This window comes from Stegodyphus dumicola, chromosome 4 (genome assembly GCF_044657685.1).
Source record: "Stegodyphus dumicola isolate Sdum_Otavi_A_Nest chromosome 4, ASM4465768v1".
NCBI lineage: Eukaryota > Metazoa > Arthropoda > Arachnida > Araneae > Eresidae > Stegodyphus > Stegodyphus dumicola.
In genome coordinates, this window is record NC_140771.1 from 164,182,468 (window position 1) to 164,207,196 (window position 24,729).

At 32.4% G+C, this 24,729-nt stretch overlaps 1 protein-coding gene across 2 annotated transcripts in view; it reads left to right on the forward strand.

Annotated features, from left to right (window-relative positions):
* LOC118181224 (uncharacterized) overlaps nucleotides 1–24,362 on the forward strand; it is a 162,363-nt gene extending 138,001 nt beyond the window's left edge. For both annotated transcript variants that reach the window (XM_035350310.2, XM_035350311.2), the window contains 3 exons: nucleotides 12,364–12,517; nucleotides 15,258–15,465; nucleotides 22,286–24,362. In XM_035350310.2, the coding sequence (XP_035206201.1) occupies nucleotides 12,364–12,517; nucleotides 15,258–15,465; nucleotides 22,286–22,548 (625 nt within the window). In that variant the 3' untranslated portion in view covers nucleotides 22,549–24,362. The remainder of the gene's footprint in view (nucleotides 1–12,363; nucleotides 12,518–15,257; nucleotides 15,466–22,285) is intronic.
* The last annotated feature ends 367 nt before the right edge of the window (nucleotides 24,363–24,729 follow it).

Below are 24,729 nucleotides of genomic sequence, written 5' to 3' on the forward strand. Positions count from 1 at the left end.
AATCTGGATTGAACTGCGTTATAAGATTTGCCTTATAACGTTTATCCCTATAAGCGGGCTAACTTACAATTTCGTGAAACTTAGCTGTCAAGAAATGAGGATACACAGAAATGAAACTCTCTTTGCTCATTTTAAATATTATGATCCTCTTCCATTCGTCTTAATTTCCCAAGCCGTTAATTACGGAAACGACCACGTCCCCTACGAACTCTTCCGATCGTCTATTACGGATTTCGCCGTCTCGCCGAAATGAAAAGCGGAAACAAAAACCCTAGAACCGAAAAGGGTAGAAATGAAAAGCGGGCGGCGGGCGCTCCGTTGCCAGGAGACAGACAGCATTGTTTAGCTCTCACGCCCCCTATACAGAAGAAGTAGATGCAATAAATTTAATGAAGCGCATCACTCGGAGAACTTCCATTCAATTGTCTGTTCCATACCGGAGTGTTTCGTGAGGTTAATTAGATGTCGAGAATCCAGACATTCGAGTGAAAGTGGTTTAAATCTTAAACGTAAATAAAGTACAGTTATTCGGTGTAAGGAAGGCCACAGTTTATCCGAATAATAAAAAATTGGATAATTACGGTAGCTAATGAAGTCACACGTTGCTTAGAACAGGGAAACCTGAGCCTTTAAGTTCGCATAATTATCGATAATGCCCAGGACACGATGCTGACGCCTTCTAAATATTGCATTCAAAGGTAGAGGTTTTATTACTTTCACAGAACACCATTTCCTTAATCCAAACAATGGATCATGGAATCATTAAGCCTATTATGACATCATGTTTACATCTCTGCAAATAAAGCACTAAATGAAGGAAAGCACGACGTACTCGTGGTATTCTGGAAGCAATTTAACATAAGGCATTACATAGAAATGGTTAAACTCGTATGCGAATAAGTGAATTCATCAGCAGGGATGCCGTCGTGGAGTACGTTTTAAGAGAACGTGTTCATATTTACGTTTACACATGGGTAAAACTACTAAAACTTTTGATTACAGTCTAATAACTCAAAAAATATGTTTGTCGTTAAAAGTTTAAAAAATATACATTTGTTTTGAAAACAGAGAGAACATAATTTATTTTGAAAACAGAAAAATTTTTAAAATATTGAAAACTGCAATCTTATTTTTGCATTTAGAATCGAGTTTAGTGGCTGAAACGCTTTAAGAACAACAGCTACGACAAATCTAATAATTTAATGCTCACTTCATAGAAATTCAAGATGTAGAACCTAAAATGATGCGGCCCACCAGAGGGCGAGCGGTAAAAGCCGCTGAACACTGGTAGTCCGACCTGGGTTCGATTCTAAGCGAGCTAGGTGGCTGCAAGAACGTTTTCGTAGTTTTCCTAATGTGTAACATGGATGCAAGCCAGTTTCTCATAGCGAATCCTTCACGAAGGCATCCATCGCGTTAGGCAGATAGCCTCGCATGCTTTTCCATAATTAAATAAACCAACCAAACCAAAACCTAAGATGATGCGTTTAAAACGACCTATTGAAATTATTATGGCAAACAGGTAGTGAAATATTATGGCAAGTGTGGGGAGAAAAGTAGCGATGATATTTTTCTATCATAGACGAATGCCACTTATTCAATAATGCAAAGATTATTTTATTCAAAATACAGCTATGCACTTTTCCAGGTGTCACTTACGCGCAGGGTTTTCAATACGTTTTTCACGAAATGAAATGGAAGAAATTTATATTCCGCCAGACACAAAATTTGCGCAGGAAAACTTTCATCGCCCTCTTAAAAACATTTATGTAAAAGAAGTTAACGAAAATGTAAAAGCTTTCAGATTAATATTGCGCTCAAAGGGTCGTATTTTTTTTATTTATTATTTTTATTTTATTTATTTATTTATTTATTTTTTGACGTTTTGTATGTTATCATTATTTACTAAATATCAAGCTCTTTGCATTTAAGCCACATAAAATTCATTTCAAAAGCAATATCACAAAGTATATAAAAACAGCGTATCTTTAGAACAGTATCGCGCGCTGGAGGAAAATATTTTTTTCTTCTTTACAGTATTGCCATTGCTCAAGTTTAAATCTTTGAGTTTGTTAATCAAAATTAGTTAAATTTTATCAAAATGGGAAATAGGAGATAATAAAACAAATTCTAAATTTAAAATTTGGGCTTCCAGGTGCCCATGTTCGATTGACGGATTATGCTATTCAAAATTAGATGGCTCTAGGTACCCTCGTTTTTTCACATTGCCAGAAACATACATACGTTCTTGCAGATTCTTTATTATTTAATTTCTTTAAAATATAATGTAGGCTCTAATATTTCGTGGCAACAATTTGAAAAGTGATTCAGACTTTTACAGTGAACCAACGCAAAATGCTAAAACGAAATTAATAGCCCTTCTGAGCTAACGCTCCTTTGGACTAATGTCTAAAATTTGACTGTATACACGTTATGCTCAAAAGTATCAAGAAAAACTCGAAAATAAAAAGTCCTTTCTTCGCATCTTGACGTACGATAACCTCTTGCGCCACTTTTCCGAAAATAGCTCATCTATATTACCGAATAGGAAAGGTGTGGTTTCAGGCTGTGCACGGAACGAGAGGAAGGATGCAATATCCTCGCCGAAAATTGATTAATTTCGGGTATTTAAGGACATTCTGCCCCACCCTCCCATGACGCGGTGCCTGTCCTTAAATAATAATTTCTGTGACTGCAATTCTCCCAACCCTTAGTTTGACAAATTAGGGAATTCATCGATTGCGTCTTACTCTTCTTTCGCGTGGATAATTGTTTAACACTGCCCAGCAAGGGGGCGTTTAATTAAGTCTATTCTGTCACTTTCGTGAACAGGGTTTCGAGCATCGCACTGCGGTGTTGTTGAGAGTAACTTAGTATTTTATTATACATTCTTATATATACTGGATTAGCATAAAAGTAGACGCATTTAAAGTTTTTCAGAAACAAGAGTTTTAATAGCATGGTTAAAATGCTTACAGTCTGGTCCTGAACACACTGCTACACACGCATGTCCTGAATCGATGTGATAATCAAGTACTTCAGAAACGTCTTTCAATAAATCCATGTGAATAGGTACAACTACTGTTGTGTTGCTGTTGGAACTACTGTTAATCCTTACTCAAGATCGTCCAGACATATAGGAAAGACAAACGAAATCCCGATGCTTGATTTAATTCTACAAGAAGGAGTCACCCTGTGTTAAATTTGGTCTTCATGATGGCCAATATGCCAGTTTCTGGCCCTGCGGTTCCCAGGTATTGGTACGCTTGCCTTTGGGAGAACTCGATGGCTTAGTCATGGGTACATGAGAAAGTAATCAGTAGTATGTCTTACTCGTTTCTTTGGCGTTTTACCAGATCTTTGTTTTCGCTTATTTTTGAGCCCAAAGGGCGTTAGCTCAGAGGGGCTGTTAGTTTCGTTTTGGCATATTGCGTCGAAAACTTTAAAAGTCTGAATCACTTCTTAAATTGTTGCCACCAAATATTATCGCAATGCATTATATTTAAAGAAATTAAATAATGAAGAATTTTGCATAACTATATGTATGTTTTCTGCATTGTGATAAAACAACAGTACCTAGAGCCGCCAAATTTTCAATAACGTAGTACGTCTCCATCCGATTATAAGCATCTGGAAGCCCATATTTGGAATATGGAATTTGTTTTATTATCTGTTTCACGTTTTGTAAAGTATTTATGATTTTTTGAGATTTGGAATATGGAATTTGTTTTATTATCTGTTTCATGTTTTGTAAAGTATTTATGAGTTTTTGATTAAGAAACTCAACGATTTGAAAACGAGCAGTGGCAACACTGTACGGAAAAAACAAATTATTATCTCCAGCGCGCGAAACTCTGTATCGGAAATTCTAAAGATATGCTTTTTAAATTATTTTGTTATACCGCTGTTGAATGTGTGAAGAACATGATTTTTTAATAAATAAAGGTAAGACACAGAATGTTAGAAAAGCTCCTTTGGGCTTTATCTAAAATGGGAAACATTTCAGATTAATTTTTTTTTCTTGTCTAGTTTCGTTTAGAATCTCTAGTGGTAGACTGGTGGTAAAAGCTCCATCATCAGATTTGACTATAAGATCATTATGGTCTATCACTCGCATTGTATCGTTAACTTCCAAACCCAATTTTGTAGCTAGAGTTTTTAAATCTTCTTTTCGCATTTTGCCAAGGTAAGTCATAGTTGTACGAAGGGTCAAGGGGGAAAGAAAAGGTGAAGTTGAATTTGGTATTGTTTTTCGTTCGATTTCATTCACATTAACATATGTTTATACTTACACTATTTTAAAATTAATAATATTAACTTTACCTTTAAATGAAATATTTATACCACTGCTAAACAACATTTATAAATGTAAAAAAGGTTACTCTCAGATTTATAGTTTAAAATGTTGACAGAGAATGAAATTTTAAAATTATATCCTAATTTTATAAATATTCAGAAATACCCTTATAAATTCAAACTGTACCTAGACAAATTGTTAATCACATATAGTAATTTGTTTAAATATTCGTTTAGTACTTATCGGAGCGTAAACAAATGTCTTATTATAAACTTTTATTGAAACCGGATTCTTCCAATTTTAATCTGAATAAAATATTAAGCAATACTCACAGTTAGATATTCTTTCACTTCATTTAAATATTCATTCTAGTTTATTCATAATTATTTTCTTTCATTTTAAGAAGTATGTTTCAAAACATTCATTAATGCAAATAAAACAATGGTATTTTATTAATGTACACAATAAACTTTCTCTCAAAATTTTCTTCAAAAACGTAAACCAAGAAATTCAACATTTTTATTTCACTTGGATTGCAACATTTATTCAACACTCAAAAGAATTAAGAGAAAAGGACTGACATTTAAACAAAAAGATTTGACGATAACAGTTGTTGAATTATCTAGTCTAGAATACCGCGGGGGGAGGAACATTGTCTGCAGCTCTTACTGAGAATCGAAACTAATAATTTCTAATCAACACTATCAGTGCATCTATTCAAAATTTTATCATTAAAATATGCTTTCAGTTTGCTAATAGGAGCCCTAATTTAACTTAGTATGGACATTGAAACATTACACATTTTAAAATAATAAATTAACCAAAGTTTAAAAGCTCTCTTCTTTCCAAAGAAAGCTGTTAGCGTTCGTCTGATGCTTTCATGTAGTATGTATAAATTTGATTTCAGTAAGGAATTTAAATTTGCTTTAAACAACAGTTTATAACAAATAAATAATTACTCAAATTAAACATTATTATTATCATTAATTATTTTAAAAGAAACTTACCTTCTTAACCAATAATTTAGAATAAACGTATTTTCTATGAAACTTGTTTGTTTCCCATTCGATGTGCTAGCTGCACGACACGATAATTTTTGCTTCAAGATTTGGTTTCTAAAATTATTTTGACTAGCGGTCCACAGCTGAAAAAAGACTAAGCCAATCTCCAGCAACCAAAATGTAAATTCAGGCTAAGGGCTTTTTAAAGCCAAATATATATTCTAAACATTTCGTAGGGCGCCATTTTATAACCGTTCTTCTATAAACATAAACGCTGGCTAGCTCTAAAAGTATTTATTACCAGAGCAGAGGAACACTTAAAAAAGTATACATGAAAACAGAACATACACCAGAACGGAACACTTAACATTTTTAATTATCATTCGATTGTCGGAGATAAGATATTATAGATTATACTATTTTAATCGCAGGTGAAGGTCGATTGATGTAAGTTGTTCTTGTTGTTGTTATACCATTGCTGTTATACCTAAAACTAAGTGCCCTCTTATGGGGTTCGGAACGTCTCTTATTAATTTAAATAATACTTTAAAATTCATTAAAATATCATTTAATCATATTATAAAGTAAGCGTAATTAAAATGTTCTCAGTTTGATATATTATTAAAAATAAAATTTTTATTTAAATAAAAAAAGTGCATTTATGAAGTTTAAACTCTACTTTTTAAAGTAATATAACACTCATTTGAAAGCTAAAAATTTGTGTCCCATCGAACTGTCAGAATACTTAAATTAGCTGCTAGTGAGTCAGCGATTATCTAGTCTAGAATACCGCGGGGGGGTATTCTAGACTATTGACAGGTTGGAGCTGTTATATTTCACATAACGACACACATACCAAGCTGCGTGGGGGATAAAGGAATTATAGCGTACCATAATACGAAGTAATGAGCCAAAATGTTTATAAAACCTTCTTTAATAAAAAATACATTTGTAACTTCAGGAGCATATTCTTGGAAAAACCTACTACTTCTTCCCAAGTAATGACCTCCAGGTGATGACAATCACAAACATATTCTTTTCTCAGCTTTCATTGACACTCTTGATATCCTAAGTCCCTGACCACCTCTTTACTGACAATTTGGGGCTATCAGATTTACTGTCAAGATCATGCTACGATTTGTTTCCTTTTTTTCGTGGTTGTTTTTGATGTCACGAACACTTGTTGTTTCTGGAGTAGTATTGGCGCTAATGGCCACGGCAGAAATAAAAAGTTAAACGGTCTTTCCCAGGAGATCGGAAGTTGTCGTAAAGTGTGTGGATTATTTTGAAGATGTAATGATCAGCATCTCTTCGTTATATATGCAGCCCGTCGCCACATAATTAAATTTGCTTTATATTGGAAGATTCCTATAATACTGATGATAAATGAAGAATCTTACAGTCATCCTTGAGAATGTCAGTTTTGTTTTTTAGGTTTATTCAATTTAACACTTTTCTCTCTTATGTTACGAATCTGTCCTTGCTCTTCTACTGTTTCGTCTTTTCCACCAGAATGTATAAATGAAGTGAGTTTAAATAATAGGCGAGAATAGAAGATTAGGTGTGTGACTTAATATTTTAATCATTACGTGTGTGACTTAATATTTTAATCATTGTTTTATTCCCATTCTTCGGTCAATGGAAATAAATTTTATTGATTATTTTAGATTCCAGGGTTTATTTTAATTAATACATTATTGATTATGTTAAAACCTTTCCTGTGTTCTTATCGTTTCATCTACTCCATCAGAATATTTAAATGAAAGGAGTTTTAAATAGGGGAAGAATTAAGAGTTAAGAGAATGAATTAATTTGTGAAATTAACGGAATCACATGCTAGAATAAATTAATATTTAAAATTATTTATGATTAAAGTTCGTGTTCTTTGTTATTACTGCCAGCAGCCTAAGTAAATTTGTATTAGCTAATTTTCTGCGTCAAGCTGAAATCGCAATAAAGTTTTAGTTGTTTTTATTTATATTGCTCTCATTTAATGTTCTGGGTTTGATAGTTACAGTTAGGGTGAAATTTCATCTAGCACGTTACAGGATTGCACTAATTTTAGATTAAGCCTATTTCATTTTAACTTCATAAGCTTTGTAACTTCGAGCTGAAATTCAAAATAAATTTTGTTAGTTATTTTATACTGTTCTACTTAAACGTGTTCTACGACCGAAAGAAACGGAAGGAGATTCCCTCTGGCAGTCCAGATGGTTGAACAAATATTTAAAGAGATCATGTTGAGAGTAACGTAATTGTATATGTGGTACATTATGTTTCTATTGGCAACAACTCTGTTTATGTCAGATATTATCTTTACTCAGACTAAAAAACAGTAGCATCGCTTCAAGGTGTTAAAATGAATCAAATCAGAGGAGATTTTTTTGCATTCCATCTTCATTCTAAAATACAAATGATTACAAATCTGTGCAACATGTACTCTAATGCTATATGTGGCGAACACAGAAAAGAATGAGGATTAAATACGAAATCCACCTGAGAGGTAGAGTTATGTGTAAAGGTTTAAAAAAGAGATTTTAAAAATTGAATGAACTTTGACGGTGACTGATGAAGATCTCTCTTTTGAATAAATATTAATCAACCATTACTATAAGTTGTAATTTTCATACAGAAAGCTGAGTTCATTTGAATTCCTGTAGTGTAAAGGTAATGTCGGAAAAAAGTTTAATGAATCAATTTCTTTAGCTAATTTGGCAGTCGTGGATTTTTAGTTTCTACTTTTCTCAAAAACTGTAAATTTATAAATGCATGTATCAGTCACTTGCGAAAGTACCGTCTAGGACTACTTTCGCAATAAGGGAGGCAAGTTTTAATAATAACAGATCGAGACTAAAATTTTGATAATATTATCTGACGACATTTTACGAAATTTTAAATGTTAAAACTACTTGCTTGGGCACTGTGCCGTTTGTCTGTGTTTAAATCCGTTACTTCCAAGATAGACTGGTCGCCTCGTGTTTTCCAACCCCTCAGCATGCATGAAAATGAAAAGAGGTGATTGATGGCTTAATTAGGCACGCTGTCTCCAGAGCGGGACTGTATCAGGATCATACAAAGAAAAGTTTAAAAAGACAGAAAACTGGAATGCACTTCTGGCGCCTTTTCCGCAGTAGCATAAATGCATTCTTTAAAATTCACTCTAGTATTTGTTTACCATAGCAACACTCTGGCACTAGATTCACTTAACAGTATTATATTTCGTTCATATTATAACTCATAATGCACAAAATTTATATCATTTAAAGAATAGAATTATCTAATTGTTGTCACATGTTCTATTCAAATACTATAATAAATAATGAAGCTAGAATGATGTATAAAATAAATTAAGCAAATAAAACAAAAAAGAAACAGTTCTTCACAGACGATTGAGTATTTCTCATTCAATTAATGCAGTTCTCACTTCGCGAGAAGGCAAAAATACATAAAAACTGAAAATATCTATATTAAAAATTACGAAGTAAATCTTAAACACTTATTTCCTCGAAAAAATTCCACAAAAGATTAAGCATGATTTAATTGGCAATAATAAATGAAGGCGTTATCTTTGTTGTTGCGAAGCTAAGTTTCTCTAGATTGGCAACAAATCCACTAGTCTGCTGCTTCAAATGTAAACAATCAATGGCCGCCATAAAAAAGGCTTAGCGGCACTTAAACAACTTTAAAATTGTTGATAATGCTAAAAATATTGCATACAGATTTACTAAAGGCATAGAAACCTTAACCGGAAAATAAAAACAACATAATTCAATCATTTTTAAAGCAAAAAATGTACAATTTACAAACATATAAGAGTAAAGAAACTGAGATCACTGAGCCGGGTAACAGAATGGATATATATATAAATATATTTATATACGTTTGGTGCGGCCGATTGCAACCAAAATACGAGGTGCACATCTACATGTTATAGCAGTCCTATATACAAAATTTCAACGTTCTGAGGCTACTCGTTTTTGAGTTATGCGAGATACGTACGTACGCACGTACGTACATACGTTCGTACAGACGCCACGAAAAATTGTCTTCAGAATCAATTTTAAAGCAGTTTTATAATTTTTTTGAAGGGAAAGAGTATTTTATTCTGTCCTTACGTACGCAAGGATATCACGCAAGAACATCGTTAAATTGCATTCGATAGCGGTCAAAATGGATATTTTCTTTGAAATATGCTGCCTGAAACTTTTCGCGATTACAATACTTCTTTTTTACTTCGTACAAAGAAGTAAAAATCGTCTGTTTAGCACAGATACAAATACATATTAAACATCTTTGATTTACCTTTTTATGAAATACCTAACTATATCAATTAGCCATTGAAATAAAGATATAATTTATTAGCATTTTTGATTATTTCTTACTTACCGCTCAGTTTGTTCAATTTGGCAATAATGTAACAAATGTCGACACGCCAGAAAATGGCTGTTTGCCAATTTGTGTGGTAGAGAAATTAAAAATACTATGTTTCACGCAATAAAAGTATCTTTCTGAGTTGATAGGTGATAAATTCAGAGTGGCATCATGTAACTACAGCAACTGAAAGTTTTGCTATATTCATTTCTAAGATGGTGAAAAATGTAACGTTATATTAAAAAGAAAACTCAAAGAGTTTTTTCCCCCATATTAGTGCAAAAGTTTTAAAAAAACTTTTGTCACTTAAGCATTTAAGGATCTTATTTGCAAATATACGAAAATGCAAATTTGCATGAAAAGTTTTCAAATGAATAAAATTTCCAATCTTGCGGATGAACTCATTCAAGTGGAAGTATACAATAGTTTTCCCTTTGCGCGAAAAAAACGATATATCGTTTATTACGATGTCTTAAGCAGGCAATTCTGGTTACTTTTAAACCTCTGAATATGAAAATATGCGTCACGCAAATTTATTCTGAGAAAAAAGTAAAAGTAGATTTTCATTTTCTGTTGCAAAATGTTTAAAATCGCGAAGATTATAATGTAACCGCTCGTCGTGAAATTAAAGCAGACGGAATAATAATATCTTAAAACAAGATCTTCCTAAATTAGTAAGTTTATTTAAAAGATTAAAGTGCTTATTTTTTTTCTTTCCCTGTAAACCATGTTATTTATTATTTAAGCAGATGTAGTAATTCTCAACTCTTTGCTCAGTATTTAAATGTAATGGGCGAAGGGATTTAGATGAACACACACATGGATTAGTTGAATGTCGCATTTAAGACTTTAAAGTCCTTTAAGAAGTATATGTTTATTTTTTGGTTATTTAAGGTTTCATTTTTGTTGTTTAAAATGTATATTCTATTCCATTAATGTGATGGATTCCGTACTGAGTTATGTAAAATCGTCCATTAAAATCATTTTGTTTCATTATACTGCTACTGCAAATATTCAGAAAAACTACCAGTTGAACATATTGCAAAACGTATTTCACACTCCATTATTTCCGCAAATAAATCGGATTTAATAATCCATTGTTATATATAGTATATATATATATTTATAATAATATCATTTGGGTGGGCTTAATACAAAGAATTCAGTTATTAAGAAATGCGGTTTTTATTAAATTCAGTGTTCGTTATCACCACGTAATTTGATTACCTTTACTAGCGGAAGTACCGGATGCGCGTTAAGTTACATTGAGAGTAATGTATCTAACAACAGAGAGAACGATACCGCTGTAATCCTTCTCTAATAACAATGCAACAAATACGATTCGTAATCATACCTTTTTCAGTTTGATGCGTTATGGAACTCACATAAAATATTTCAATAGAAAAATAAACTAATTCTCTCTTATTACAGAAGCAGCAATGGCAGGCAGTTTTAAATTATTTTCGTCTTTCTAATGAAATGATCTTAAAAGTTCAAGTTCCATCCAATATTTCACCTATATTCAATTTTAGTCGATTAAATGTGGCAAAACGATGATCATAATTGATTAGAAATCAATAACGCGAACAACCAAACAAACACACAAACTGGCATTCTTCTTTATGTAGAGAGATTTTGTAAAACTTACATATTTTTGATTAATAAATTCTACGAATTGGAAACGAACCAGTAGCAACAATTTTCGAAAATAAAGCATTTTTATTTCCAGCGAGCGAGACTGTTGCCACTGGGAAAAATGAGGGTGAAAACTAGCATTTTTAGAGTTTTTAATTAATATCTAGGCAGATTAAGTTGTACGAAGTTGGAAAAACTCGAAATGGCTTTCTACGAATTTTTAGAATCTGAATAATGCATTTAATGTTCGGCAATACTTTTTTTAATTCACTGTAAAATTTAGAAATTTTTTATTAACAAACTCTGCAATTTAAAAGCGAGCAGTGGCTACACTTCTCGAAATGAAGTAAGTTTTTATCTTCAGCGTGCGAGACTGTTGCCACTCGGAAAAGTAAGGGCGCAACTTAGCGTTTTCAACTTTTTAATTAATATCTCTGATTTTAGCTATTTTGTGGAAAAAAGTGGACGTCGACCTTTTCCAGGACCCAGAAAAGAATTGTAGAAAGTTTGGTGACGACAGCTGTAGCAGTGACTGAGTTAACCGCACACAAACACAAAGACATTCTTATATATATATATATATATAGAATTATTTGTATATATAGGATATATGTAATAGATAGGATCTTATCGATAATTGAATTCAATAATACTCCTTCATGATGTTTAAACATATCGTTGCATTTCCAATTCTAAGATATAGATCTTGAGTGGGGAGAATTTTCATTTTAGAAAATAAATGAAGCAAAACGATAATATATAGTGTCGTCAATTTTCCAATAAATGACGCTCCAATTGTAGCAAAATATCTATATAAATTAATAATATCAAAACAATTAGTAATTTGCAACAGTCTGCGATTCTAAGATGCATCAGATTTCTAGCGACGTTTATGCAGAACCAAATGGAGCGTCTTGTACTATAATTCTGGGTTTTCTGGTTACAATCTAAATAACTGATGACCCTCGATTATTTTTTATAATTACTACTGTAATAAGTATCAACAAGCAAATGTACAAAATTTCTTTGTTGCTTAATACCTAATCTTTGCTCCACCAGGTGCCCCGTCGAAGTGAAAATGATGAGGGAAGTTCGAACAATTGAACCTCAGAGCAAGTCCCTGGAGGGGTATCTTGAGGCCTTCACTTTCACAGGAAGTAGTTTACTGGAACTGGAGGCGGAAGTGGAGACGTGCTTAGAGAACTGCAAACCGGTAAGGAAACTTTTAAGAAATTTTGCGATGGCAGCCATTGCTATTTTACCAGACAGAGGTTCTTTTAAATGTTCTTTCCATACTGTAGTCACCTAACACATGAAGAAATTGCATAAAATTGTCCTTTTCGCGTTTGGAAACTTTATCCCATTTTGTACAGTTTAAAAATTTAACGGGTGATGAAATTATGTAAAGTGCCTCTTTTGCATTCTGGAACTCTCGTACCACTTCAGTCTTTTGTTTGTACCTGATGAAATTGCGAGAGGTTGTTTTTGTTTTCTACCTCTAAACATTTTTACAATTTTCTTTTCTGATTTAATTATGAAAGCTGGTGAAATTTTATAAAGCATCCCTTTCTATGCACCTGCAACGTCATACCACTTTGCTGCACGATCTAATTATTAAATGTGTGGAAAAACTGCCACTTCCATTTAATACTTGATAATACTGTGTAAAATTCCTTTATACATTAGCATCCTTATGTCAATGTTATAATTGAATCATAATACCTGATAGAAACCTATGCAGGTTTTGTGTCTCTTTTTGAGCACCAAAACCCATTTATCGTAATTTAAAAAAATTAATTACTGACCTAATCCTGTAAAGTAGTTTCATTTTGCTCAAAGTTAAACAAAAACTTCTCTTCAAAGTTTACAGCTTGATGAAATTTACAATTTTAATAAATGTGTAGAATCATTAGGCAACATAGATGTGGGAACATGAAAAACACGCAAATGCCCTCGCTGGAGTTCCAACTCCGGACCTCTCGAATAGGCGTTGAGTGGGCTTCCACTTATATCACGAAGGCATGCGGAAAGGGGGACGAAAATACCTCATATTCTGCTCCTTCTAAACGACGAATGGGGATTACAGGACACATTCAGTAAATTTTGTTGGTGACCAGTTATCGTCCCTCCAACTTTTTTAGTCCAGGCACATTTGCAGAACCCTTTAGAATTTTTCACCTAACACATGAACAAGTCAGAAACAAGTCAGAAAAACTGAAGAAATTCGCAATGCCTTCGCAGGGATTCGAACGTCTAAATGCAGTTGTAAAAGCAAAGGACTCTTGTGCAATTCAAAATGTCATAAAAGTTAAGGTTGTTGCAATAAAAAGGATTTCAATCACATAATTAAGTAAGTTTTTTTTTTTGGTATTATGCTCCTTTCTCATTTAGAATGTACTGTTTAAGTTCAAAAGTTTATTTACATGTGCTGTTACGTAAGCCTCTTCATATTTTGACATATACGGTATAAATGCAAAAGTAAAAAAAAATCTTTATTGACTAAATTCAAAACTAAATGCTTAAAATTTATCCAAGCACGACTGCTGTCATTATTAAGAAGTAATATCGAGTAGCCCTTCTCGCGTTAGAATCAAAAGCTGCATATCACGCAGTGAAAACGCCTCCACAGAGTTACGAACAGCTCTTCTCACTAGGGATTGGTTACTCCTCTCAGCAAGACAGGCGAAAACGTTACGTCACCCTGGAAGTTTTATGACGCCTAAAATACGGAGAACAAAATTAAAATCTCCGACGTATTCAACATTTACCATTAGTGCATGGTGAATGTCGACATTTGCCGGTGTAAGTCAGAAATAAGGATATTTGGTAAATATTTGGACATGCACCAAGTGACTATGTGAATGTTGACATTCTCCAAATCTCGGTCTTTCACAGTAATATATATATATATATAAAATCTTTTATTATTTTTGACGTTTGATTTTTCGCTTTGGAGTTCTTGCAACTTTTTTCTTTATTTTAATTGTTTCTTAGCCGAAGAAGCAAAATACAGATCTGAAAATTGCAAATCATTGAAGAAGAAAGCGTTCTAAAACAAGAAACATTTAAAGTTTTAATAAATGCAAATAAACATGTTGTTCCTAAGATGTTAAGATAAAAGTATATGCCGTGACAGCATCAAAAAATGAAATATTAAAAAATTATTTGTGTTTTCGAGACTTTAATGCGCCATACACGGTATAAAATACATTTTGTATAATGTGTTTAGGGCACTTGTTGCCGAAGTCTTGTTACGATGAATATAAGTATCATGTATGTTGTCAGTTATCTCAGCATGTGCCTCACAAAATGTGTGAGCCAAATTATATAATTCACAGATATGTTAATATTTTCACCGTATTGCGTATCACAATCAATATTTTGTGTTACAGCATCGGTCGAGTGTTTATATCCCAGTTATGGTAATAAACATATTATAAAAACAGCCACTATTTGAATCATATTTTTGTTACAATGTATTTCGAGTATGCGTTTATCTGCGTATGTATATCTCAAAGTGTATTGCAATGTTTGTATCACAGTATATTTTTCAGCGTAAAAAACAATGCATATCAAATACGTCTTACACAGTTTTATTAATGTATAATGACATAATATGAATAACAATAATGTCATAGTAATGCTACAATATGTATTCAGTATGCATATCTAATTATGCCAATATTTTGTATCATGACGAGTACATATCATACTATGTAACACCATCAATATGCGTGTCACATGGTGAGTGTTACATGTACGTGGAGTTTCTGTATCCGTTTGTATCACAGTCCTCATGAAATTTAACTTACGCTTTTACGAACGGTCGAAAAACTTTATTACAGAAAAGAATACTAACTTTGTTCTGATGTAAAAAATGTAATCTGCAAAAGCGTGTTGAATTTTCTCTTTTTGGACGGATAATTAACTAACAACAAGTTTTATTTCTTCAGGTTCTTTGCCAGATTCCTACAGGCAGGAGGGACGACGACACTGAGACAGTTTCCTCGTACGGTCGTAAGAAAAGAGACTCAGGTTCAGACGTCCTGTCGACTGTCACTTTATCGAAAAGTGTTTCTGTCCAGGCCCAGGACTTCGAGAGTGTCGAGGCTTTCTCCACCGAAAACTACGCATCGCCAGTGACAGCTCCCTCTATGCCAGGTAGAAGGAATAATTTTCCTTTGTGCATTCATATCTATCGTTTTCCACAGGCAACAACGAAATCTTAACAAACGATTTTAGATATTTCGTGTTTACGTCAACGCATGGAAATAGCGTGTCAAATTACAACACAGTAATTGTCATGCTACATCGTAAGAGCGAGCAGTTTATCTTTTATTTTGATTAGGATTTCGATAGCTATTGAATAGCAAAAATCAGTAATCTCAAACTTAAATTGCATGCAGACCCCGTGCACAACCTCAAGGCACCTGATGAAGCAGATTTTTTTTAGCGATATTTGAAACTAAATTTCAAATAACTACTTAAATATTAATTTAATTAAAAATGTCATTTATTAAATATTTATCAGAGCACAAATAACAACAATAATAATAATAACGCAAAAGGGAAAAAGTCAAATTTATTGTGCTTGTTTTCTCTCTGTAACAAATTTCTGTTAGTTACATTTCCCAATTCAGATGATCTAGCTGTTAGATATTAAATTCTTTTAATGACATTATTAATTGTAAAATGTTGAATTAACCACTAAATAACTTACTTATAACGTAAACGGAAAAATATTTCTTAAAAATGAAAAATTACCAAATTTTCAGAGAACTTCCCCAGTGGAATAGAAGTTGAGAATAAATAACGATAGAGTATTCTCTTTCTTTTACGCATAAAAATTTTAGTCGATAAGTGCGGAAAAAATTATGTATATGATTCTATGCAAATAATTATACATTTCTCTCTTTTAAACTACGGCTTGACAATTGATGGCATTTCGTGTTTGACAACTTTTTTTACCCTGGGAGAAAAATTACTGGGAATTAACTTCATCCCTCATTGTAGATGCTATTCAATAGGACCCTTTTCTTAGACTTATATATATATATACTCCCAAAGAAATCGATTATTGTTATTGCAAATTTCGTAACTGAGGATATTTATTTAAAAATCTTTCAATAAATCAATATGTAAATTAACTAGTTTTATTTATGGATTTTGTGGTACGTTATTCACGTCCGCTTTTATTATTATCGAAAATAATTTAAAACTGGACTCCAAATCATTCAATTACTTAAAGCTACCTTCGGTGTCTTGTCGTAGTAAAGCTATTTTTCTTGCGTTTTCTTGAGATTTTTCATTTGGAATAATAGAGCGGGACTTAGGACATAGAAAATATGCGATTTCATTTCAGCTGTGTTTCCTATGCTTGCAAATTAACATTAAAAGCTTTTATAGATGCATACATGAAAGTGATAAGTTTCATTTTACTGAGCTTCTCTGTTTTGGTAAAAACATTTTGGTAAAAACTGTTTAAAAACATATTCGCTTATTATAAAAAAAATATAATTTTACTGCGCGTAACACCACAACATATGTAATTTCCCATGTATCTTGAAAAACACATTCTTCTTCTGTTACTTTCTTTTACTTTTTTATAGTTTGCAGTTCCACCACTTAATTAAAATCACGATTATAATTTTATTTGCAATTTCAGTTCAGCAAAATGAATTTTTATACAAAACCAACTCTTGGACGTTTTGCAGCTTAAACACAATTTTTAAACTGTCATTTGTTTGAGATGCGATGATGAATATCCTTTTTTTGCCTTAGCTTCTCTTGAAGGTCTGTGCAAAAGCACTGATATTTGCTTTACATATGTACATTTGGTAGCGCGCCTGCGCTACTCTGTTGGAATGTAATAGCAACAGAAATGTTCTATTTTTTTAATAAGCACTATATTGCAAACTACTGCGTAATGAATTTATGCTATATGGAACTCTATAATCTCTATATTAAAGCCGATACATAGCTAAAATACATTGGCGGGCTGCATAAAATTGCTTTAGGTACCGCCAGTTTGAAGGCACTGGATTAAATTATGAAACTTAATATTCTAATTATGTTATCAGAAAAAGTAATTTTACTTTCTGGTTGCAATTGATTTCATGTCAGTAATTCTCGCTTTCGAAATCTTCCTTAGGAGCAGCTGTGTTTTTGACTCATTTTGAACACAAAAGCGCTTTCGGCAGTTCATGACGGAGACCTCACGAAAATAATGACAATGCAAAGGAAACCAAGAGATTAACAAGAAATATAAAAATGCCAAAATTTTCCGACCGGAAGCACAGTGAAAAAAACCAAATGCTAGCCGTAGAATTTATTAAAAAAAGGACAAATAGTATGTTCGTCCTTTTTTCTGTATTTTAATTTTAACGCTTTCAATTCTCTTTTACCAAGTAATATATTTTTCGATTTCATTGAAGCGTTGAAACTGCGCAGCTGTTTGTGTGAAATAGTTTCAATGCTTTTTCTTGTTTGCTTTTTCTTTTTATTACATTTGTTTACTTTTTGTCGGCGTATTTTATTTCATATCGTGTACTCACATTTCTGAATTTTTTTATTCAGGTCTAGCGAATAGAAAAAAAAAAGTGCCAGAAAATAAATCTCGAGGTAAAAAAAGGAAATTTAAACTAATCTAAAGCCTTTCACAACTCACTGGAGGGAAAAATTATTCCAAGCTGTGTTTCTGTTATATGGAGAATTTAATATCCTGCAGTTACAGTTAACGTTTCCCCCCATCTACAATACGCAGAACAGGAATATTAACCGCACTGGCTTGAATGTTTGATGGTATTTTACTTTTTAAAGGTCCTTTATGAAGATCTGTATATAGCTTGTAGATTACTATTTGAAGCGCAGGATATTCTGTAACGAATGTTACAAATCAATAAAATATTATGTATTTCCGAGAACGAAATATTAAAAATCAATTGTGTCTTTGCGGGGAATCAAACAATGAATCCTCCAGTTGTGCTAATCACTGCATGGTAAGAAGAATGTAAAGTGCAAGCGCGTCATATAAACCGTATAATACCGTATAACGTTTAAACATATTGACCGTAGCATAACGTAACGTAATGAACAATGCATGGAAATTTATGATGATCACGAATTTACATTGCCGCAGGCTCGCAAATAGTCAGATTCCAGCAAATTACATATTGACGTGATATAAGAACTTTAATATTCAAATTTAATCAATCAAATTTAGCAAAATGATTAAGGGTTATTTAAATCATTATTATGTTTTTCATTTTGTTTTATATGTTGTGTAATATCCCATTTTTACTATCACTTGTAATTTAACATTTTTACCATAATTATTTTTATTATTACGGAAGAGCTGAAGAAGATATAAGGTATTTTCTCCCTTCTTTCCCGCATGCTTTCTTGGTGTAATTGTAAACCTACTCGAAGGGAGACATTTAGGGCTCGATTCCCGGTGAAGGCATTTTCATGTCTCTTGCTTCAGAAATCGTTATGACTCTACAAAGGAAATGATAGGGCACAGTGTAAACTAAATTACTTTGATGAAAATCTTTCTCTTTCATACTTTTATTATGTTTAATATTGTTCATTTTTTGGTGGAAATATTTAGCTTCATTATCTAATGTCTTTTAACGCTCTAAAAATGGTTTTCCTGAGCCAAACTATTTTGTCTATGAATCGGGCGGTATAGGTAAAAAATATATAAATCAAGATTCTAACTAATTCGCAGCAGTTATTTGGTTCTCCATTTTAATTATGATCGCGAATGTCAAGCTTTCCCAAATTTGGAGGAAAGGCATTCAATAGCATAAACAAGATAATACATTGCATTAAAGGTACACTGCGAAAAAAAAATGAGACAGTTCTATATCTCCCGTTCTACCGGGCCGATTGACGAAATTCAACTTTCGTTTTTCATGCCTCGAAAGCGTGATTTAGGATATGCATTAGATTTATATATAGCATTGTTCTAAAATAGGTATTTTGACACAAAATCGGACTTTTTCTGAAAATAACATACTGATTTTTTTCATATTTCAATTCTACGTCTCAAATTACGCCAAACTACCAAGTTTTTGTAAAAATAGCACGAGTAGATTTTAAAAGATTAGCTTTCAAATGTTTAGCTCCTCAATGTGAATTGAGATTGGTATATATTTATTAATCTCTCTTTTTTTTATTAAACTTATTTGATTCTTCATTCCATATTTCGAAATTCAAGTTCATTCCAAATAAAATTCCACCATTTTTTGTGATTTATTTTTAAAATTTGTATTTTTAAATATTTTATATGTAATTTTTTCAAAAAAAAAAATTACATCTGAAAAAATTACCTCATCTTAAAGTAGACGTATTTCTAAGCACACCTGCAAAAAATTACAGTTTTTTATTCAAAATTTCCGAATATCTACGTGAATTTATATATTGGCCCATTTTGAAATTTGGAAATATTGAAAGCAATAAAACATCAAATGTGGTTCAGACACTTTGCTAAAATTATCTGGAAGCAGAAACGACGTGACATTTTTCCCGCTCATGCACAATGTGAAAATGTAGGAACAAGGAGCCTTTTTTTTCTGCTCCGGCATAATGAAAGGGAAAGAAAAATTCGTTGCTACATGCTAAGAAGTTCGCCAAGTGAATTGTTCTTGGAGCAAACTGAAAAAATTTGACTAAGATAAATTTTTGAATTTCTCCGTAAATTTCGCACCAAATTCAACAAAATTTAATATGTAGGCATAATTTGAGTCGTAGAATCGAAATACGGAAAATATTGGTATGTTATTTCTGAAGAAGTCCGATTTTGTGTCAAAATACCTATGTTAGAACAACGCTATATATAAATCTAATATATATCCTAAATCGCGCTTTCGAGACATGAAAAACGCAAGTTGATTTTTTTTCAATCGGCTCAGTAGAACGGGAGATATAGAACTGCTTGATTTTTTTTCACAGTGTACATTATATACAATTCAAGAGATTTAAAAATTTAAGATAATACTTCACAATGTTCCTGTACATGATCTGATATGATAAACTTTGTTGAACATTTTGATGCGTCCAAGTCTTCATAGCTAAAAGCATTCTGGCAAGAAACAGTGTTTCGAGTAAATGATTTCACTTCTTGTGCAAGAAGTACCTTCACTGTGTCATAAAAGAAATTTATATAAATAGAATGCAAATGCATATATATCCTAAAGCAAATATATATATATATATATATATTGAATGGTACTATGAGAAAAGAAGAATTAATTATGTGAAATTAGAGAAGATACAAACAATTTTAGAACATGGTCGATATGTTGTGGAAAGATGTTGCTCGCACACAAATAAGATCTGTAATTCGTGGATGGAAATGGCAATTGGCTGGAATTTCTGACAGATGAAACAATTCACTAGAAAAGGCACTAGTTATTTTACAGTCATAGCTGAGATGGGGATGGCGTTACAATATATAACGTGGGATGATGATAGCCTTACGATCTATAAATGCGGTTGCAATCATCTGCAGCCATCATGAAGATTAAATATTCATTTTTATTTCTGAACAGCAAAAATTCTTTAGAAACACATTTTTTCCTTGATTGGTTCTAGAGATTCTACACGCACCCCACACTTTAATACACGTAGATTACATTGTTGTCAAAGACGAAAAGCTCTTAAGCGGTTAGTTACACGTTTGCGTAGCAAGAACAGAGGAGGCAGGTGGTGCGTATTAAGCAGCTGGAGTTATTTATTAGCTGGGAATGTTTAGTTTAAATCCTGAACAGCGATTGAGCAAGAGTTTACAGCAATGCGGATTTCTGCAGGAGGCTAATAACGTCTGTGACGTAGTACATATGCTTTGAAAGGTGTTGTACTTAAGTTAGAATTAGGAATTAAAAGGGATATTGTAAATAAGTTCCGAAATTTGTTTAAGTTAATAATTTGTTAGTACTTTTCCTTCATATTTTTATACCTTACATATTCAGAATGTAAATTAAGAAAATAAATCATTCGTCAGCTGGACATTAATTTTTTTTCAAGTAAGTATAAATAATACTTAGAAATTCAAGACTGCAAATATAAACAAAATAAATTAACAAAAGTTTGTGAAATAAACCTTAAGCTAAAATTGAGGAATTTCACACATCATCATGAGCGCAACCTGCACCCAGTCTTCACAACATTCCTTAAGATTTAAAGCTTAATGGATCGCACAGTGGATAAGAGAGAGAGAGAGAGAGGTAAGCAGCAGCATCCCAGCATGCAGCAAGCAAAGCAGAAGAGTGACTTCGAATTCAGTAGAAGCATGGGAGAGTGTTAAAAGTTTCGGTTTTTAATAGAAATTTTTTTGAGGCTTGAATGAAACATATCTGCATTGCTACATATTACGTAAAATGGTATTAAAATGATTAATTTTGAAATGACGCAGTTTAGGCTGATATGTTACGAACAGTTACTATTTTTAGGACAGAAAGAGGAAATATGCAAATCAAAATGATGACTATAAGAGGACTATTACCGATAAGAAGTTTGCTGTTATATTTTTTATATCTTACGCGCTCGCACGCACACATACGCATATATAGATTTACTTTAGAATAATGAAAAAGATTAATAGCTTCCTTAATGTTCTAAGGTATTTCATTATTTATTAGAAACTGCGAAAAACACTTCATTTATTCATACTGAATTTGACAATTAGTTCGTCATGTTTGGTAAAAGCTATAGCTTTGTTTGATCGAGAAAAATCAGGAAAATTAAAAAGTAAATTTTAATGGAATTCCTTATAAATGAAATATTAAAATATTCTGGCATTAATTAACGAAAAATATTTTATATGAAAGATGAAAACCAGACTTGGCCTTTTAAATTTTTTTTTATTTAACGTTTTGTTCTCCTAATGTCTTTTAACTGTTTGAAATGTAATGTTATGTGCCTCTTTTCACAGAATCTTCTTTGAATAAAATAAATGGAATCTTTTTTTTCTTTGCAGATATGAAAGGCAGTGGACTGTTCCACAGGTTCAGCCCCCCAGTGGTGGGCAGTGAAAGTCACTTCTGCTTCGACCCCACACTCTTCGCTCTGATTGGCGGAGGATTCTTCTTGGCTGAAATCTGCGGCTTCTCTGCTTGTCTCATCGCGGCCTGCCGCTGGAAGAGAAACAGGAAGACAGAAAGCATCATGAGCAAGAAGCGCCATCTGTCGATACACTATGAAAACAGCGTGGACGCTGCTTCGGATGTCTCTTGCAAATGAGAAAGATTTTAACACATTTCTGCCGAAGCTGCGGCGAATTTGAAACCCAGGAAAAATTACGCGAAATTATATTTTAATTCGTCTAATTTCAAATTCGCTTGACAGTTTCGGAAACATAAGCTGTAACAACAGTTGTTTCAGTATTCCATTCGGCAGCTAATTTTATGGTTGTTCTTTTTGCGATGTATTTCTTTTTTGCTTTCGTGTTTGTGTATATATAACGATTATGATTCATCAGTTGCATTCGATCAAAATGTTAACATTGCACTGTATTTGGAATAATCACAAAATTCACGCTGTAATTTTACAATCATTGCCACACATTTCAATTCAATATGTGAGTCGAAGGAATCTTATAGGTTTTAAAGCATAGGTTATTTAAAATATGTTACAACTGGTTTTACAGAAAACACGATAGAGGTAGAAAATATTTCGAATTCTTGTTTTAGTAGCACGTTTTACTTTTTATTGTTATGTCCCCTTAAAAATATCACGAGGTTTCATCCACGTTCTTTTATGACTCATCCTTAATTTCATTTCTCACGATGCCAACATTAGTGAGTCTGTTCTTGGGCAAATTTGTTAATGTTGATATTGTCATATCATTAAAAGTATCACAATTTTTAGTAAAGTATCACAATTTGGTAATCGTTTTTCCCATAATATCTTCTTTCATTTTTTTGGGCGACCGGTCATTCTGCCTAAAGGAAGACATCCATACGGTTGCCCAAAAGAGGGTCATTATGGAAACCGAAAGTAATGGCTGGGTCAGGTTCGTACTGATTCAGTCTGTTCGAAAAGCAAACGTTGTGTCATTTTCGATTGGTTTCCATGAAAAAGGCATTCTGGCAACGGATTAGGGTGCTGGAACAAAGTTATTGGAGTAATTTCCTACTGATAATGTTTGCCCCCTACCACCACCAAAAATAGCGCAATGAGGTAACTGATTCTATTGTCGAATGAAGACATTTTGAAACTATGGCAAATGATTGAACTGAACTTATTGAATTTATTATTCCACAAGTAAACTAGACCCCCAAAGTTTAGTTTTTTATAAAGAGCAATCCCTAGTCTTCTCTATGGTTAAAACAAAAAAATAATATGCACTTAATATTGAAAATCACTGACTGTTGTTGCACCTATGGCAAAATAATAAGTTATATATGAATATAATTTTAGGTGAAATGGTAAAAGAAAGACCATATTGATAAAATCTGAAAACGTAATCTCTTAAATTTTGGTAACAATATAATTAAAATATTTTTGGATTACTGTATTAAACGAGGACTTTCATAGAACATCCGTTAATAAAACCGAAAATAAGTAATCCCGGTGAATTTTTTTGTACCATTCCAGGTACAATGTCGAAGGCCTAAAGTAAATTCTCACAGCATTCATGAAAATATTCCAGTTCCGTTTATTTATTTATTTCGTATTTTTGTGTAATTTGCGTCTTATTTTTAAGCGCTGAAAATATTTATAGAAAGTTTATTTATACTTGATGGATTTTGTGTACGTAGTCTGCAATGGTTAAGGTAGCCATCTTATCATTATACTTGATGAATTGTAACTGTTTTACTCATCAAGATTTGCCTGTATTGCACGGGAAGGATGAACATAAAAATATATTTGTTGTGTTGTGTGGGAAGATTAAATACAAAATATATTTGTTAATTGCAAGAAAAGAAATGTGAATTTATCGAAAATGTTATGAAAGGAACATGTGCTTTTTGTATTAAGGGCTATTTTGTTTTTGAAGGTATGTATTCTGTGATAAAATTTTCTAATAAACTTTATCTTTTTATATTATCTAACATGTTTGTTATTATTTTTTGTTGTCATTGTTACAGAAAGAATCAAAACAAGAGTATAATAATTTGCTTTTTAAAATGTAATGTTCTCTTTTCTCTCTAATTTTAATGTTATTTTCCTGTAGTTCATGTTTTTGTATCGGATGGCTCAAATAAACCGAAGCAAGTAAAGTTTCCCATGTCCGGTTCGTTTTGTTTTGGGCTACCCGATATAATATCATCTTACAGCTCATGTGTTCTTCACTTGAGTCCGGATTTTCTTGGGTCTCTCTTTATTAGAGCGCTATTTAATATTTTAATAATAATGATGCATCAAAGCCACAAATGATTCGTTTCTTTAACTAATTATTGAAAAGCCCATAAGGTTTGC